General features: G+C 45.2%; 1 protein-coding gene across 1 annotated transcript in view; it reads left to right on the top strand.

Annotated features, from left to right (window-relative positions):
- The window catches only part of CALHM3 (calcium homeostasis modulator 3), an 89793-nt gene that overhangs the window by 15436 nt on the left and 58040 nt on the right, over positions 1 to 16317 (top strand). The window contains exon 2 of the mRNA XM_069612210.1: positions 11480 to 11735. Coding sequence (XP_069468311.1) covers positions 11480 to 11735 — 256 coding nt within the window. The remainder of the gene's footprint in view (positions 1 to 11479; positions 11736 to 16317) is intronic.

Genomic DNA, 16317 nt, shown 5'->3' with positions numbered 1-16317 from the left:
AAGAGGAAGGTCTTAAGAAGCTTACAAAATATGAGAAGATCCTGCTCAAGGTGCAGGGGGAGGGGGCGGCTATTCCAAAGTAGGGGGCTGGCTTAGGAGAGTGAACAACTTTCTGCCCTCTGTTTAGTAAAATGCTTTACACGCTTTATCACAGTTATCCCAACAGCCACCTTCTCCCACTCGTCCAAAGACTAAATGACCAAAAAGAGATCAAATATGACCTCTTTTTCAATCAATCTCTACAGAAACTCCCACAAAATTCACAATAGGGAAGGGCGGGCTGTGTGCTGGCTGGCTACCGGTTCTGGAGCTGCTGGAGGGTCCGCTGGATTCGGTATCTCCCTCTGTCTAAGGTATTGTATCTTGGCTGGACATTGCTTTTTGAGTGTGTGTCAATTTATTTCTTAACAGTGCCCAGTGTTCCCCATTCCCAGTGCCTTGTGTTACCCAGTCCATCAGAAGTATTGTGCAATCAAAGTTTGGCGTACAACACGTCCTTCATTCACATTTTGCCGCTGCTGATATGCAGCATCTTCACCATCATCCTCCTCATCTTCTGGTGGAATCAGGTCTGTGTCGGGGGCCAGGGGTGCGTTGCACCGGAAGCACATTTTGTGCAGCATGGCACATGCCAACACTATCTTGCCCACCTTCTCAGGCCTGTATATGAGTGCCCCACCCGACCTGCTGAGGCAGCGAAAACGGGCCTTCAACAAGCCAAATGTCTGACACATTTGCCTGATGTGCTTCATGATACACAATGGTTTGCTATACATGCTTTCGACTACTTGATGTCACCATGTACTTGTCCATCAACGCCCTCCCCCATTTGACCAAGGCACAATGGCATTGGTGGTATGGTCCGCCAGTGAAGGCAAACATTACTGTGCAGGGGCTGGGTGTGTACTGGCATGTGGAGCTGAGGTAGTATGGATGGGTCCTGCACTACTCGCTCATATGTTTGTGGTGGTAAATGATTGATGATTACAATAGTTGCCTTGCTTGTACCATTGCATTTGGGAGTGTCCCTTAAGGTGCCTGGGCTGGTAAACTGGTCTGCGGTGTACCTGTGGGGTGGGTGCAGTGACAGGAATTCCCATGTGTGGCAGTTGGATTTGGCTCAGGCACGGCTACATGCCCCGTGAAGTACTTTTCTGCGCTCATGTATTTCATGCATTGTGTCTACAGGGAGGTGCATCGTGGTACCCGTGGTTCATGTATGATGGTGTTCCAGGTGCATGTGCTGGCGTGGGCGCTGTGTATGTTGATTACATTTACGCACAGCTGTGTAGGCATGCCACATCTGCATCCATTGGTTGTGTCCAACATTCTGTTGAGGTAATTGGGGTCACATTTTGTGCCTCCAGGTTGCTGTGGACTTCCCTCCCCCAGGACAACACCCCACATACCCCAGCCAGCAGACAGATTGCCTATGCTTGTGGTCCCCCCCAGAACAACACCCCTTATACCCCAGCCAGCAGACAGGTTTCCTATGCTTGTGATGCCCGCCCAGAACAACACCCCTCATTACCCTGTCGTTGGACTTAGCGAGCAGCCAGGTATGTTGTGCAGCGCATCATGCCATGTAGCGGGGAAGCATGAAGTTGCGCAGCACCATGGCATCATGTGTGGATCCCGGGAATCTTGCACAGCAATGAGTAATTATTTTGCTTGCATCGCACACTATCTGGACATTCAGGGAATAGTAGAGCTTCCTGTTGCGGTACACTACCTCCACGGCATGCCAGACTACCAGCTCCATATGGGTGCTGTCGATGACACTGATTACTTTTGGCATGCCTTCCAGTGCATAGAATGCTATTTTAGAAGCATTCTCCTCCTCCACAGTCTGTGGTAAATATATGTGGTCCCTTCCATGTTTCAGGAGGACATCTAGCACCTGGTTGAGCACACGGGAGAAACATGGTTGTGAGATGCCATGCAGCTGCCCCACTGTGTGCTGGTAGGTGCCTGTGGCAAGGAAGTGCAGCACAGACACTACCTTCAGCAGGGGGGATGCCTGCCCATATGTTGATGAGGTTTACCAGGTCATCATGGATGAGGTTCACTATTGTGCATATGGTGTCCCTGTCCAGGTGGTACACGGTGTGGATCTGCGCAGGGGTTAGGTCAAATGGACTGGCCCTTAGGCGAGGGATTGGTAGCTGCCTGCAGGGTAAAACTGCCTGTATTGGTGGTATGTGCTGGCCCTGTCTGACCCACCTTCTCCTCCGCTGCATTCCCTGGATCAATGCCTGCTGGAGTAGTAGCAGTGCAGGCATGTCCTCCAGCCCCAGTATTGCAACTGCTAATGGTAGCATTTTGGGTTTGGAAGGGGTGTGGTGTGTGGGTGTGCTCCTTTTGTGCTGTGCCAGACTCCATTGCCTCCACCTGTGCTGATTGTGTGCACCTGCGGCAGGTTTCAACACAGCAGATTGCTATTAACTGCTGCTCCATGCCGGTGTTGCCGGCATCATGGTAACCAGTCTTACCGGCATCTGGATGCCGGTAAGTTCATGTCTGTGCCGGTCGTAATGTGCACTTCCTTGCAGCATGTTAGTGTTACTCGCACGGCTGCCGCGTGCCCGTGCTCAATCTGGGAAGGTGCTACCCGGTCACAAAGTGTCCCTGCAGATTCCGGTAGCACCGGCATCACGGTTTGTAATGCACCGGTTCGGTAGACGATGCCTGTACTCCCATACCGGTATCGTTATTACCGGACCGGCAACCTTGTAATGAGGCCCAATGATTCCTGGCCCCAAGCAGCCTTATAGGCCATCCTACAGCCTGCAGCCGGACATCAGTCGGCAAGACAGTTTGTCCAGCTTTGCTCGCTGAACTGCCTTGCCGTCTGATGCCCGCAGCAGACTTCCATCTTGAACTCTGTCGCAGAATCCTGCAAAGCGCAATGAAGCTTACTCAACCCTGTCAAGCACCAAGAACACCTACAGCACAAGGTACATTGTGGTTCTGTCCCCCTATAGATATTTTAAGACCTGTTGCTCCCTTTGTGCTGAAGCAAATAATCTTTGAACTGTTGCAATTAGTTACTATACAGACCACCTGCCTGTCAGGCTCCATAGTGCATCCCTTTTCTTTCTTTGAAACTGTCTATCCTCTGCATTCCAAGGTGGGTTGTATTTTGTAGTTTTGCTGGAACTGTCCGGTGTGATAATAATAAAGTAGATATTCTTATACAACTTTGACTGGACAGTCCCTTTTATCATTGGGTAATATTTGTCTTTTTTTCTGTGTTGCAATTTACCAATGAACCACAACCTTTCGGAGAGGGGCTCAGTCACCCTTACATCTAACAGCTTGTCAGCATGAGCCTTGATGTGGTTTCAGAGTTTATCTGATATCCTCCAACTCTTGTTTTTGACAGACAGTCTCCAGTGTCTACATCACGCATGCACCATAATGTAAGACCAGGATCCAGGGAGAAAAGCAAGCGAAACTGGACACAAAACATTCTGCAGTCCACCTGCTTCCTCATGCCAGTTTTATGGTTTGCCTCCTTCAACCAAGCCATTTGTGGATCTGCGTTGTAGTAGCTTGGGGAAAGGGTAACTTTTCCCTAATCCCTGGTCAGAAACATCAAGTTGGGAAGCGAACTGCTCACGTATGAGGAAATTCTTGACTGTGTTTACATGGAACACTCTATTGAGATCCCTTGGTGTTCCTATGTCCACTAAGTAGGTTACCTCACCTCTCGGGTTATAGACTGTGGGGGAGAGTCCACTTTTTTTTTTTTTTAAATGACTTAGGCTTGGTAGGTTCCATCACAAGGACATCATGCCCTTACTGTCTAGTTAGCCTTCTGATCATGAGAACCATATTTCCATTGTATATTTATGTACAATTCAAGGTGAACCCTCGGGTCCTTAAATCAGTAACACATCATGAATGGATGGGATGCAGAATAACTCTGACGCCAAATAAGACCGACTCAGGACGTTGGCAAAAAGTCTCCTCCAACTGTTTTATTATCAATTGTCTAAAACAAGGAGTTACAAAGGACATCAACAGACGTTCGCTTGTGTTCTCTCCTAAACATCTCATAAAAAACAACATTTATGTAGCAAATATTCATCATACGTGATGTCATACTACATGGCAAATCATCTTTATCAGCTATTAGGTACACGCTATACTATTGGGTCTTAAACTATAAGGCTCTTCATTATATGGCTTCTACAATTGGTTGGCATGCTTGTACCCTTCTGGAACATTTGGCTCACTAGCAGCACGTAAGCTGGTATTCCAGGTGTCAGTGGGTGGACTTTGACCATGTCTCCCCACCCTATTAGCCCAACATCTCTCATCGCTCATGCCTTCTGTCATTCAGATTATCTTTGACCTTGGCCTTGCAAAGTATCCTTGGTCCTGGTAATAAAAGGTGTGCAGGCACGTGCTATCTTAAATCCAGTGCAGCGTGCCCACCTTCTATTTTTGGCCTTAGACGTGACAGGAGACTGTATTTTGGCCTATTTTGCAGCATTTAATTGTCTTCAGTTAATAAACGTGGTACTCATGGTGTTCTTTCTTTGTACCTTAACACAAGCTGATTCAGCGTCTCATGGTTACTGTTCTTTTCAGATCGATAACCAGTTCTTGGCTATTTCATCCTTTGACACCAAGCCAGACAGCTCTTCCAGACCTCTCCATGCTTTTAACTTCCTTTTGCTGTGACACAGCTTTCCGATCCTTCCTTCTTCGTGTGTCTGAGCTTACTAAACATGTGATGCCGATGTCCAGCTTCTATAAAATGGCAGCACCGCTGGCAGTCTATTCACTACATATAGCCAGCCTTTATGATTACTTAGTCTACTTGTGTTGCTGCATCTGCACAGTTTTTAAATGGCTTGCATTTTCGCAGTGCTCTTCACGTGTGCAATTTTCATTCTGCATATGAAAGTTTACTCAATTCTTTTTTTCGTAATCAGATTCCATAAAATCTATACATCCTCTTCTTTAACCACTCTTCTTAGTGTGTCACGTTCCTCCCGTGACGTCACAAGCTCTCTTTCTTTCATCTTCATATTCCTTCGGGAATCTCCTCCAAGAGATTGTCATCTCTACGGGGATACATCAGATAGGGTTTTCTTAGTGGATACCTTTTCTGAAAGGGTCTCCGCAGAATAGACACAATCACTGGTGTCGTGCATGTCGCGATTTCTGGCTCGCAGCATATAGGAAGGCTGGGGCGTTACTTCCTTCAGAGGCATTCCGCTGCTCCTCTACAAAGGGTTTACCGTTCTCTGACTGTACATTGTCCATATTATTTACATACATTACCCTGATGAAGGACCTTTCACTGTCCAAAATGCATCGGCCAATATTGTTTGCCTATCAAAATGTGAAGAAGATGCTGCTGCATTAAAATTTGCTTTTTTATGCTCAATGACTTGAGGATTTTATGCTGAATGTTCAGTAGTATTGATTACTAGGGTGCATTCAGATCTGTTTTTAATTTCCAATCCATTCTTTGATCAGAGTCTGGCTTGCCTCCAGGCTATCCTTTGCCTTGTGCATTAGGTGGGCCATCTTTTGTATGGATACCTCCACTCATACTTCAGCCCATCTTATGCATGATTGCAGAGGATTAGATGCTATATCTCCTTCCCAAAGGAGAGGGGCTCCCTTGTAAGATAGCCAAAGGAGAACTCCATAGGGGCTTAACCACATTCCTTTTGTGTGGCAGATCCCTAAAGACAAACAGCAAGCATAGGAAGAGGCAATGTTGATGCTCTAAAGCACCCATATGGTCTTTAGGCTCTTGTTGAATTGATCGACTAGACCATTGGTCTTGGGTGGTAGGATGAGAAGAACATACACATCATTTCACACTGTCACATATACACGTTGGAATGCTGGAATCCACTTCTTTGGGGAAATCGTCTCTTGAAAAGATTCTTAGTAGAGCCCTCACTAACACCAGAGCAGTGATGTTACTTGAAAAATGGTCAGCAGAGATGGGAGGCTGGTCTTTGGAACCAACAGTGTTGACCACAACTCTGCATAATTGTACCCTCACCACTGGCAGTGGTACAAGGGACCCTTTTATCTGTTTTCCAGTTAACTGGCAATTGAAAAAGGGTCATGGCAGGGCAGTAAAAGTGTCAAGACAACGTGCCCATTATTGTTTGAAACAATGGATGCCAAAGGGTTTGCCATGTGTCAACTGCATTAGGAATGTTGTCTAGCTTTCGGGTACCGCAAGCCTTCAGTGGCAGCTGGTTGAGGGGTCTTAAAAGGTGACATCCTTCCAAGTAAACTTTTTAACAATTCTTTTAAAATGATTGCTTTGCATTGCAATGATAAAGAACAGTGCCAAGTACATCTAGGAACTATTTGTTTAAAAAAGAAGTACGTAGCAATCAGGAGGTTCCACACAAAAAAGAAAAAGGGAAATATATCCATATTCACATTAATGCTTAACAAATTCTTAAGCCATTATATTTACTGCTAGGTGGGCCAATGATGTCAGGGTTGGTTTTACTGCAGTTGCAGACAGTTACAATTGAAAAGCCATCCGGTCTCTAACAATCTAAGACTGGAAAGAGCGAGAACAGTATAACATTTTATCACAAAGATAGCTTATTCATGACATGGCCATCACAATGTCTATATGATCTCGGCTGGGTTAACCCACCATGTTTCCTAAATGTGTCTCACTCAATTCAGTTGCCATCTAAAGGAATGATACAGCACTTAAAAGGGAATGAGTGCGCAATCATTGGCTTATGATGCATAAGGAGATAGTCGTTCGTTTCCACATAAGTCAAAATAGGAGACCACACTTATAAATATTTGGGGATCTAATTATGGTGGATGCAGAGATTCTGATCATAGCCATTGTTGTTCGATGTCAGAACCACCTTTCATTGATATTGCGGGAGCAAGGGCTCTTCCATTGGTGGGGCATCATCAGCTTACCTGCCACCAACATGTTTGACAAAATGCGCTTTGGTCAATTGCACCAAAGTGGGTAGTGGTCTGTTTTGTCTAAATCGCCTAATAAGATCACTTGGGTTCCTTAGGAAGAATCACTGCAGTTTAATAGTTCAGATATTAGAGAGGGCTCTGTCCCATGTGACCCGATCATGCAGCACTCCCACCAGATATGCAGAAAGGCGCCACGTCCCAATAAACAGAGAAAGCAAAAGGGCAGTGTATTGGGATCGATTCTGTTGAGACAAATTTGGGGAAGATAAAATCTGAAGAGGAGGATGTAGGCATTTTGATTTGCGTACATATGGATCACTTAACTGCTCTCTTCCAAATACTGGACAAAGACACTTCTGAGAGCTCCATACCCAAGCCTTCACTTCAACATTACACAACAGGACGAGAACTACCTGATGCTGAGTATAGTAGAGACATTTTCTTTTTCATATGAACTTCCAAAAATAGATCTTCAAATTCCTAAGCGCTGGTTAATCCTGTGGCAGAGGTGAATGTACATAAATCTATCCACTTTCTTGATATTAAATATTTGTTTACAGTCAACAAAGTCAAGGTGTTGGCTCTGTCTGTAGCGAAGGACTAGTCACTGCAGTCCCCCCACTGTCCAGGAAGTAAGCCACCCAGATGCACAGCCAGGAGTGAAATCATTCGAATTGCAAATAGTGACAGTGGGGATGGAAATCATGAGACTGGCGCTTTTTAGTAGCGAGGTCCCAATGTTGCATAGTGGTATGGGTGAATTCAAGCGTACATTGAACCAAGGATGGTGATTCGGGAGACAGCCTGAGTAAGTCGTTAAATTTGTTGGGAAGGCCACATTGCTCAGTTACAAGCCATTTATTATTTTGATTTTACAGCCTCCAGTCTAACATGTGAGACTGGATGTGAGGTTAGCTGCCAGGCGCATCAAGCAATAACTGGGTCTCCCAAACCACCCTTCTCTGCATAGGCCATAATTGGTTTAACTAAAACCCTGGGGATTTCATTTTGCCATATACATTTAAAGATTTTCTGTTGAATCTGTCAAATAATTGTTTCAGGTGTAATAATAAGAAAAGTCATCTTAACTGTGTGCACTCTTCCATCTAAGAAATCAAAAGCCTGTTCTATCTTTCTATGTCTTGAAAGAGGAAAGCCAGTACCCGAGGTATGTTGAGTTGGTAAAGAGAGTGGAATGATATTGTTAAAAATACTGCCTGATGTTTAAGTTTGGACCACTCCCATGGGCAGTCAAAGGTGATTGGTCAGGAGCCAACTGAGGCTTTCGACTCAGAAGTGTTCAATAGCTCACATTTAGAGGGGATAGTGGTGAAGCTTGTGATGGCATGGAAGTGATGAGAGTTCACGGATTAGTGATGGAAGGGTTGTGATAGAATGAATCACAGTAAAGATTAGATCATCCCCGAACAATGCGTGCTTATGACATCTACATTTCCGATAGGGATTCCTTGAACTCTTTTGCCTTGTTGAATCGGTTGGGCTAACGGCTCGATTGTCAAAGTGAAGATTAATGGGGATAGTGGACAACCTTTTTTGGGTGTCCCTAAACATGGAACTCATATGGGATAACACTCCATTGAACTTCAACACCGCTAAGGAGCATTTCTAATTAGAGAAAACCCACTTTTGAAAACTGAGCCCAAATCCGAATTTCTCTAGCACTTTTTGAACTTAAGACCAGTCTAAGTAGTCAAATTCCTTTTTGGCAATTACTGAAATTAATGCAAATGGGAGATCGGTATTGCCCACATGATCAATAAAGTTGTCTAGGCATCTAATGTTGTCTTGAGTTCTCCTGCCAATGACACATCCAGATTGATATGCATATATCAAATTGGGCAAAAGAGATGCCACCCTGGATGTCTGCACTTTAGAGAACATACAAGTGTCATAGTTGAGCACCTGTGTAGGGCGATTGGAGGAAAAGGGTGAAACGTTTGTATCTTGGTTGCCTCGTAAATTTACCAAAGATTTTCCCATGATGGGGGTAACCTTTCCTCCTGGGAAAAAGTTCAGAAAAAGAGAGACCCTCTTGGATGATAGGATATGTGAACAGTTATTGTACAAGAGCTTAGAGAAGACATCAGGGCCTGGTGTTTTCTTTAGGGGTAAATGTTTGATTATAAGGCTCATTTCTGTGGACGTGTTCAGGCTGTCTAGGTTTGCGATATAATTAGGTTAAAGGTAAGACAAATTGATAGGTTTCTAACCCCACAAGGTTGTGGTCATAAATCTGTAAAAAGGAAATTAAAGTAGTTCATTAAAATTGCCGTTTTGGCCTTCTCAGTTCAATGTTCAATATCTTGGTTATTCTGTAAACCTAAAAAGCTATTACGGGACCATTGCTTTTTAAATTTGCAAGCCAGGAAATTATTCAATTTCAGTGGGTTTGCATAGTGGCATTGTTTAGGTTTGCAAAGGCCATAAACTGCCCCATCCAGCCATGAATCTTCTAATCTATCCATGGACAGCAGTCTGTGTTGTGGTCAAGCCTATGGCCTTGTGTTGGGTTCCTAAGTTATAGCTTTTAGTTTCTAGTGTTTGTTGTTTCATATTTTTCATCTTGTTTCTGGCTGAGGCCAGAGTTATAAGTGTACCCCTGACAACAGGTTTGCATGCTTCCTATAACACTCCCTGTGGCTTCTGAGGGAGGTTGTTTGTGTGAAGTATCTGTTTAAGACTAATTCACTCTCAGCGTCTACAGCCTACTCAGTTAAAAGCAAGTTGTGTATTCTCCAGAGGCGAGAGGGCCGTGCCGCTTGCACTGACGATACTTGAGGCATGGAAATTAGGGAATGGTCAGAATTATACTTGCTAGTCGAATAAATTTGGGAAGTGATGGATCTCAAAATAAGAAAATAGTCTAATCTAGAGGAACTCTTGTGTACATAAGAGTAGTGAAATCTCCAGTAGAAAGGTTCAAATAGCTCCATTTGTCTATTAAACCAAGATCTGCAGTTGATTCAATCAAAGTTGGAATATGGCGGGGAGGTTGCACATTGGTATGTTACCTGTTTTAGTCCATTATTACATTCAAATCACCCTCTATGATCAAGTCTCCTTTTTGAAAATGAGTTCATGTAGGAAACATTTCCTTAAGAAATTGCTTCATCGATTCCATCTGTGATTGCAGCACTCACCATGAGACTACAAACTCCTCAACTCGGGTAATTTGGTGGGTGGGCCCTTAGGTGGCTCCCGGGTTGGAGATCATTTTTGGTGTGGTCTACCATCTTTGATTCACACTCTTCATCATAGCAGCCGTGAGTGCACTGCAGATTCTGGAGCACCTCCAGGAAAGCGGAAGGTGAAAAAGGGATTACTTGTGTTGTGACGGCTCTTGAGAACACCAGCAGTCCCGATTAGAGCAGACCACTGATGAATGTCTCTTCTGAAATCACTCGGCAACAGTGTTCTGTGCTCCGCATATAGCGGGATAGCGGATCAGTGACCCGGCAAGGCAAGTGTATGAAACCTCTTCTGCTTCCCAAACATGTCTTTCATTTCCATATTATCAGCGAGTCCCCTCTAAAGTGTACAAGGGACAACTACCCGGTTCTCTATGACCCGCACCACAGACATCCTTCTACGTGAGAACACTTAACACTTCAGACTATGTTTTTTTATGTTGATGTTTATTTATTTATAGAGTGTAACGTACACCACAAGGGCATCTTGGCGCTACTCGACAGGACACTAGCCAGAAAGAGTCAGAAGAGGTGAGTGATGATTAGAGAGGCTGCGTAGTTCGCAGGGCAGAGAATGTCACAGTGAAGAGGCAGCAACTGAGAAGGCCCAGCCTCCAACCCAGCTGAATCTACACCTAGGGACCGCTTCCAAGCAGGCATCCGAGGAGCAAAGTGGACGGCCTGGCACATAATGGGGGAATTTCTCCGGGTCTATGTATGAGTCACCTTCTAAGCACCAGGCATGGGGTTCCCTGGGGTTGTTGGGGGTCTGAAACAAAGAAAGCCATGGATAAATAAGGGAACAGGGGAGATCCTTGCTGGACATCTCGAAAGGCAAATTTGCAGAACGAAAGGTGATCCACAGCCCCAGTGGTTTTCCTAGTCCCATCCTCAAGCCTAAAACATTGGATTTTGTTGCAAGACACTGCACCAGACGAGAAGATTAGAAAGATTGTCCCCCACACCCCCTGGTGTCCCAAAGATACCAGAGTTTAAAGGAGGAGACTTCCCTCTCCCCTAGGGTACCCTTATGCGCCTTTGCTTAAGTATACAACACAATAATTTTGTCAACGAGCACTACCAAAAAAAACCTCAAATAGCTCAATTCATATTTGTTGATGAAAAAAGCACAGTTTGTGTTAACAGGAGACATTAAAGACCATTGGTACTGTACAATGCATGTTATGATCATTTCCTTGGACGTGCGTTGGTTTTGCATGGTTGGGGACTATAGCAGCATGCAGCTGGATGCACCAGGCTCTCATCCGCACAGTGGCTCTGATGGATTAGTAATGCAGCATCTTCTTTACCTCTTCCAATAGGTACATGTGCACCTCTGTAATCCAGCGGGCAATGATCGCTCCTGTGGTCTGGATCATTGTCACACTCCTTGACGGCAAGTGCTTCATCTGCGCCTTCAGTGAGTCGATTGACGCAGAAAGGTTCTCTGGCTTTGCCAATAAGACCTCCCTGGAAGTGCTACTCCTGCTCTCCAAGGTCCCCTGCAAAGAGGATGAGCTCATGAGAAACAACCCTTCCAGGAAGGCTGTGTCCAGGTACCTGCGCTGCTGGTCCCAGGTAACCCTTCCTGCATGCCTCTAGTGAGAGCCGCCAAGGCTCGTCTATGCAAATCCAGTGTTGAAGTTGCTTAAAGTGCTACCACCACATGAAGTTCAAGTGCAACGAATGTCTACCTGAAATATGCAATTTACAAATGCAAACAAGAACATTGCCCTCAATCTGCTGCTTCTAAAATGTTACTTTTTATGTAGCCAATCGTGCCTTCAATTAAGCCAAACAAGGCCAAATACATGTGCAGTATTCTATCATGCCAAAGCAACTTGACTATCAAACTCAGCATTTCCTGGTACATTGAATTAGAAACCAGAATAAGAGTTTAGGAATCCGTAGGATGTTCTCTGGGGAAGGCCAAGATCTAAAGTAAAGTAGATCTTACCCCTACCCAATCCCACAGGTTACAAACGTGCATGTCATTCCAAGAAGCCAGATGTCACCATTGACCAAGAGGAACACGGTCTTCAGATGTAAATTCCTTTATCCCAAAGCTTTGCGGGAAGTGCTCCCCCAGTGGCGGGTTGGCGCAAGACTCATCAGAATGGCTTTTTCTTTGATAGCTCCCAATCTACACTGCGGCAAGTGCAACAGCACCTATGTGGAGGTGGCCGATTTCTTAATGCACAGGTCCCCAGGGCATCGTCAGGCCTATAGAGTTTTCCATCACATCTCTACAATTCTCAGTTGGCTTAACTTCCGGCCTGTCACCAGTGGGTCACGTGTAAAACATTATCAAAGGTAATTATCAAAGTTGCCTCCCTACCCTTACAGAAAAATGTAAAAACTATATTCCTAGAGGTTGTTCATAAGGAACTACCAGGTTTCTTTCCTTCCTCATTTTTCGATTTTGCATTTCATTCACCCGTTCCTCATGGCAAATGGGTCTCATTACAAGTTTGGCGGTCATGGAAAAAAGTGGCAGTAATTCCGTTACTGTCACTTTTCCGCCACCGCCAAATTATAATTTTTAGTGGATTTACCGCTGGCAAAATTACTGTGTGGTAAATCTGCTGATTTTCGCAGGAAAGGTGGCAGACTTAACTCCAGGATTTTGCTAGAAGTAAATCCTCCACTTTACCACCAAAAATCAGCAGATTTACTGCACGATAATTCCACTGGCAGTAAATCTGCCTAAAATCCAAATGGAGTCCAATGGACTCTAAAAAAATCGAATTTCACGGGACCAAGTGGCGATAACAGTAATTCGGACCAAGTGGCGATAACAGTAATTCTGTTTGGCAAAATATCGTGAAACATGCAGTTAGGCCTTAAAGGACAGCTGGCTGCTCCCTGCTTTGAAAAGGTTTAAAAAGGTGGTAGAAATGTTTTAAATTTTCCTCCCCTAACTTTAGAATGCATAGAGAGTGATACTAAGAGAACATATTTCCAACCTTTGGATGTTTAACATTTGGCTCTTCTTTATGTCATTTAAACATAACTTCCATTCATATGGTATTCTGTAGTTACAAATTTATTTCCGTATGAATGGAAGTTATGTTTACACAATATGCCCATATTTGAAAAAGGCTTGGTAAGAGCCGAAACACGTGTCATAGAAAAGGGCACTCTTTCGGGAGATCTGTGATTGTTTTTCTTGAACAAAGATAAAGTTACAGTTGAAACTACCCCATTTTGTGTGGCGCAGTTTATGTGTGAAAATAACATAACCTTAATCAACCTCGTAGGAGGGGTAGTGGCTCCTCCGAACTTTCTCTTTCACACACTTGCGACACTGGCACATTGTGGATTTAAGAGATCGCAAGGCTGAGGAAGTTGACTCCCACAAGTAAACCCCCCCCCCCACCCTCCGCAAGTATAGTTTACTTTATAAGAAAAGTGTCTTCCCCAGAGTTACACAAAAGTCCAAACTATTGCTATGGCAAAATACACATGACAAAGTTCAAAGTGTCTTCACCAGAGTTACACAAAAGTCCAAAACTATTGCCATGGCAAAAATACAAATGACAGAGCGCAAAGTATCTTCACCAGAGTTACACAAAAGACTGCTGTTCTGGACAATGTTTGTTTTTTAAACAAATTTTGAGAATCATTTGTGGTTGAAAGCGCCAAAGGAAAAGACCACTGCATAGGCAGCGCAGGCGGCTCTTTGCCAGATAATAAATATCAGTGGCAGAACCCATCTCTTGTTAGCCAGCGAGAAGTGTTTGCCTTTTACAGGGCTGTTACGGTGGAATCTTAAGGATGATGTAATGCTTTGACTCATGGTATTTTGGAACTTCAGATGGTTCATACTAACATTTTTTCACTCTGCAGACCTCAGCAAAAAAAGTCATATGGCTATTGATAAGAAGTGTTTGTATTTCTCTGTGTAAGCACCGGCGCAGAAAAATATACATGGGGTTGTTTATCTACAGGCATCAAGGATAGTATGAAGCAAACAGAAAACGGGTGTATCATAATGGGGGTGCTGATATAATATGCAGAGAACACATGGCACAGCCCATGTCTGTTTATTGTTTATATTTGAACAGGCCATGTTCTTCTGTCACCTGGGGGTTGCTTGGAAGGGATCTGGGGGGGTCATTCGTGATCGAGGTCACACTGACTGCAAAGTGTGTTTTGGGAGAACCAGGAAAGGCTTTTATTAACATTTATTCATATTTTTTTCACTGTGGGGGATTCTGCACATCTTATTAATTTATTTTAGATAATATGTTTACGTGGCTTTTTTAGCATTCAATCGGGGTGTGAAGGCATTTTCTAGCTGTATTTTCCTGTTTTTCTTTAAATAATTCAGTGTTTGTTTGGTGCTTATTCTGACACATTAGCGATATGTATTTGTATATAGGTTGCACAATATCACTTCTTTTTTATGGCATGCAGAATATATCTTTTGCAAGTCCTGATCTAGTTACAAGACTTTCAGGGTAATTCATCGAAATTCGCACAAAAGTGGCGCACGCGGCTGGCGCACAGCGTGCCCGTGCGAATGTCTGCGTCAGCCGCGTGCGCTAAAATCGATTTCCGCGCACAGCGTATTCATGGATTTTCGCATCCAAAACCAGCCGTGGCGCAGCGTGGCGCAGCGACCCTGCAGCAGCGCCAGTTACGCCCCCAAAAACGCCCTAGCGCAAGGAAAAGCCTTCAAAATCCCCAAATAATCGCGAAGGGCTGCGCTAACCCTGGACTAGTTCACAGGGCTGGCAAACAGCAAACGCCAAGCGGGGAACGTGTATTTCAGTGGTTCGTGGGAAGTTCCACACGCGATTGTCCTGTGTACGGGTGCATCAGGGGTTCGTGGGAAGTAACACACGCAAAAGCATCAGGGTACGTGTATTTCAGGGGTGCGCGGGAAGTATCACACGCAAAAGCAGCAGGGTACGTGTATCTCAGGGGTGCACGGGAAGTATCACACGCGATTCCATCAGGGAACATGTATTCCAGGGGTGCGTGGGAAGTATCACACGCAAAAACAGCAGGGTACGTGTATTTCAGGTGTGCGCGGGAAGTATCACACGCAAAAGCAGCAGGGTACGTGTATTTCAGGGGTGCGCGGGAAGTATCACATGCAAAAGCAGCAGGGTACGTGTATCTCAGGGGTGCGCGGGAAGTATCACACGCAATTCCATCAGGGTACGTGTATTCCAGGGGTGCGCGGGAAGTATCACACGCAAAAACAGCAGGGTACGTGTATTTCAGGGGTGCGCGGGAAGTATCACACGCAAAAGCAGCAGGGTACGTGTATTTCAGGGGTGCGCGGGAAGTATCACATGCGATTCCATCAGGGTACGTGTATTCCAGGGGTGCGCGGGAAGTATCACATGCAAAAACAGCAGGGTACGTGTATTCCAGGGGTGCACGGGAAGTATCACACACAAAAGCAGCAGGGTATGTGTATTTCAGGGGTGCGCGGGAAGTATCACACGCAAAAGCAGCAGGGTGCGTGTATCTCAGGGGTGCGCGGGAAGTATCACACACGATTCCATCAGGGTACGTGTATTCCAGGGGTGCGCGGGAAGTATCACACGCAAAAACAGCAGGGACGTATATTTCAGGGGTGCGCGGGAAGTATCACACACAAAAGCAGCAGGGTACGTGTATCTCAGGGGTGCGTGGGAAGTATCACACGCGATTCCATCAGGGTACGTGTATTCCAGGGGTGCGCAGGAAGTATCACACGCAAAAACAGCAGGGTACGTGTATTCCAGGGGTGCACGGGAAGTATCACACGCAAAAGCAGCAGGGTACGTGTATTTCAGGGGTGCGTGGGAAGTATCACACGCAAAAGCAGCAGGGTACGTGTATTTCAGGGGTGCGCGGGAAGTATCACATGCGATTCCATCAGGGTACGTGTATTCCAGGGGTGCGCGGGAAGTATCACATGCAAAAACAGCAGGGTACGTGTATTTCAGGGGTGCGCGGGAAGTATCACACGCAAAAGCAGCAGGGTACGTGTATTTCAGGGGTGCGCGGGAAGTATCACATGCGATTCCATCAGGGTACGTGTATTCCAGGGGTGCGCGGGAAGTATCACATGCAAAAACAGCAGGGTACGTGTATTCCAGGGGTGCACGGGAAGTATCACACACAAAAGCAGCAGGCCCGTGCGAATGTCTGCGTCAGC

Source organism: Ambystoma mexicanum, chromosome 8 (genome assembly GCF_040938575.1).
Source record: "Ambystoma mexicanum isolate Mex_15411 chromosome 8, UKY_AmexF1_1, whole genome shotgun sequence".
NCBI lineage: Eukaryota > Metazoa > Chordata > Amphibia > Caudata > Ambystomatidae > Ambystoma > Ambystoma mexicanum.
This window is presented reverse-complemented; position numbering and strand designations above follow the sequence as displayed.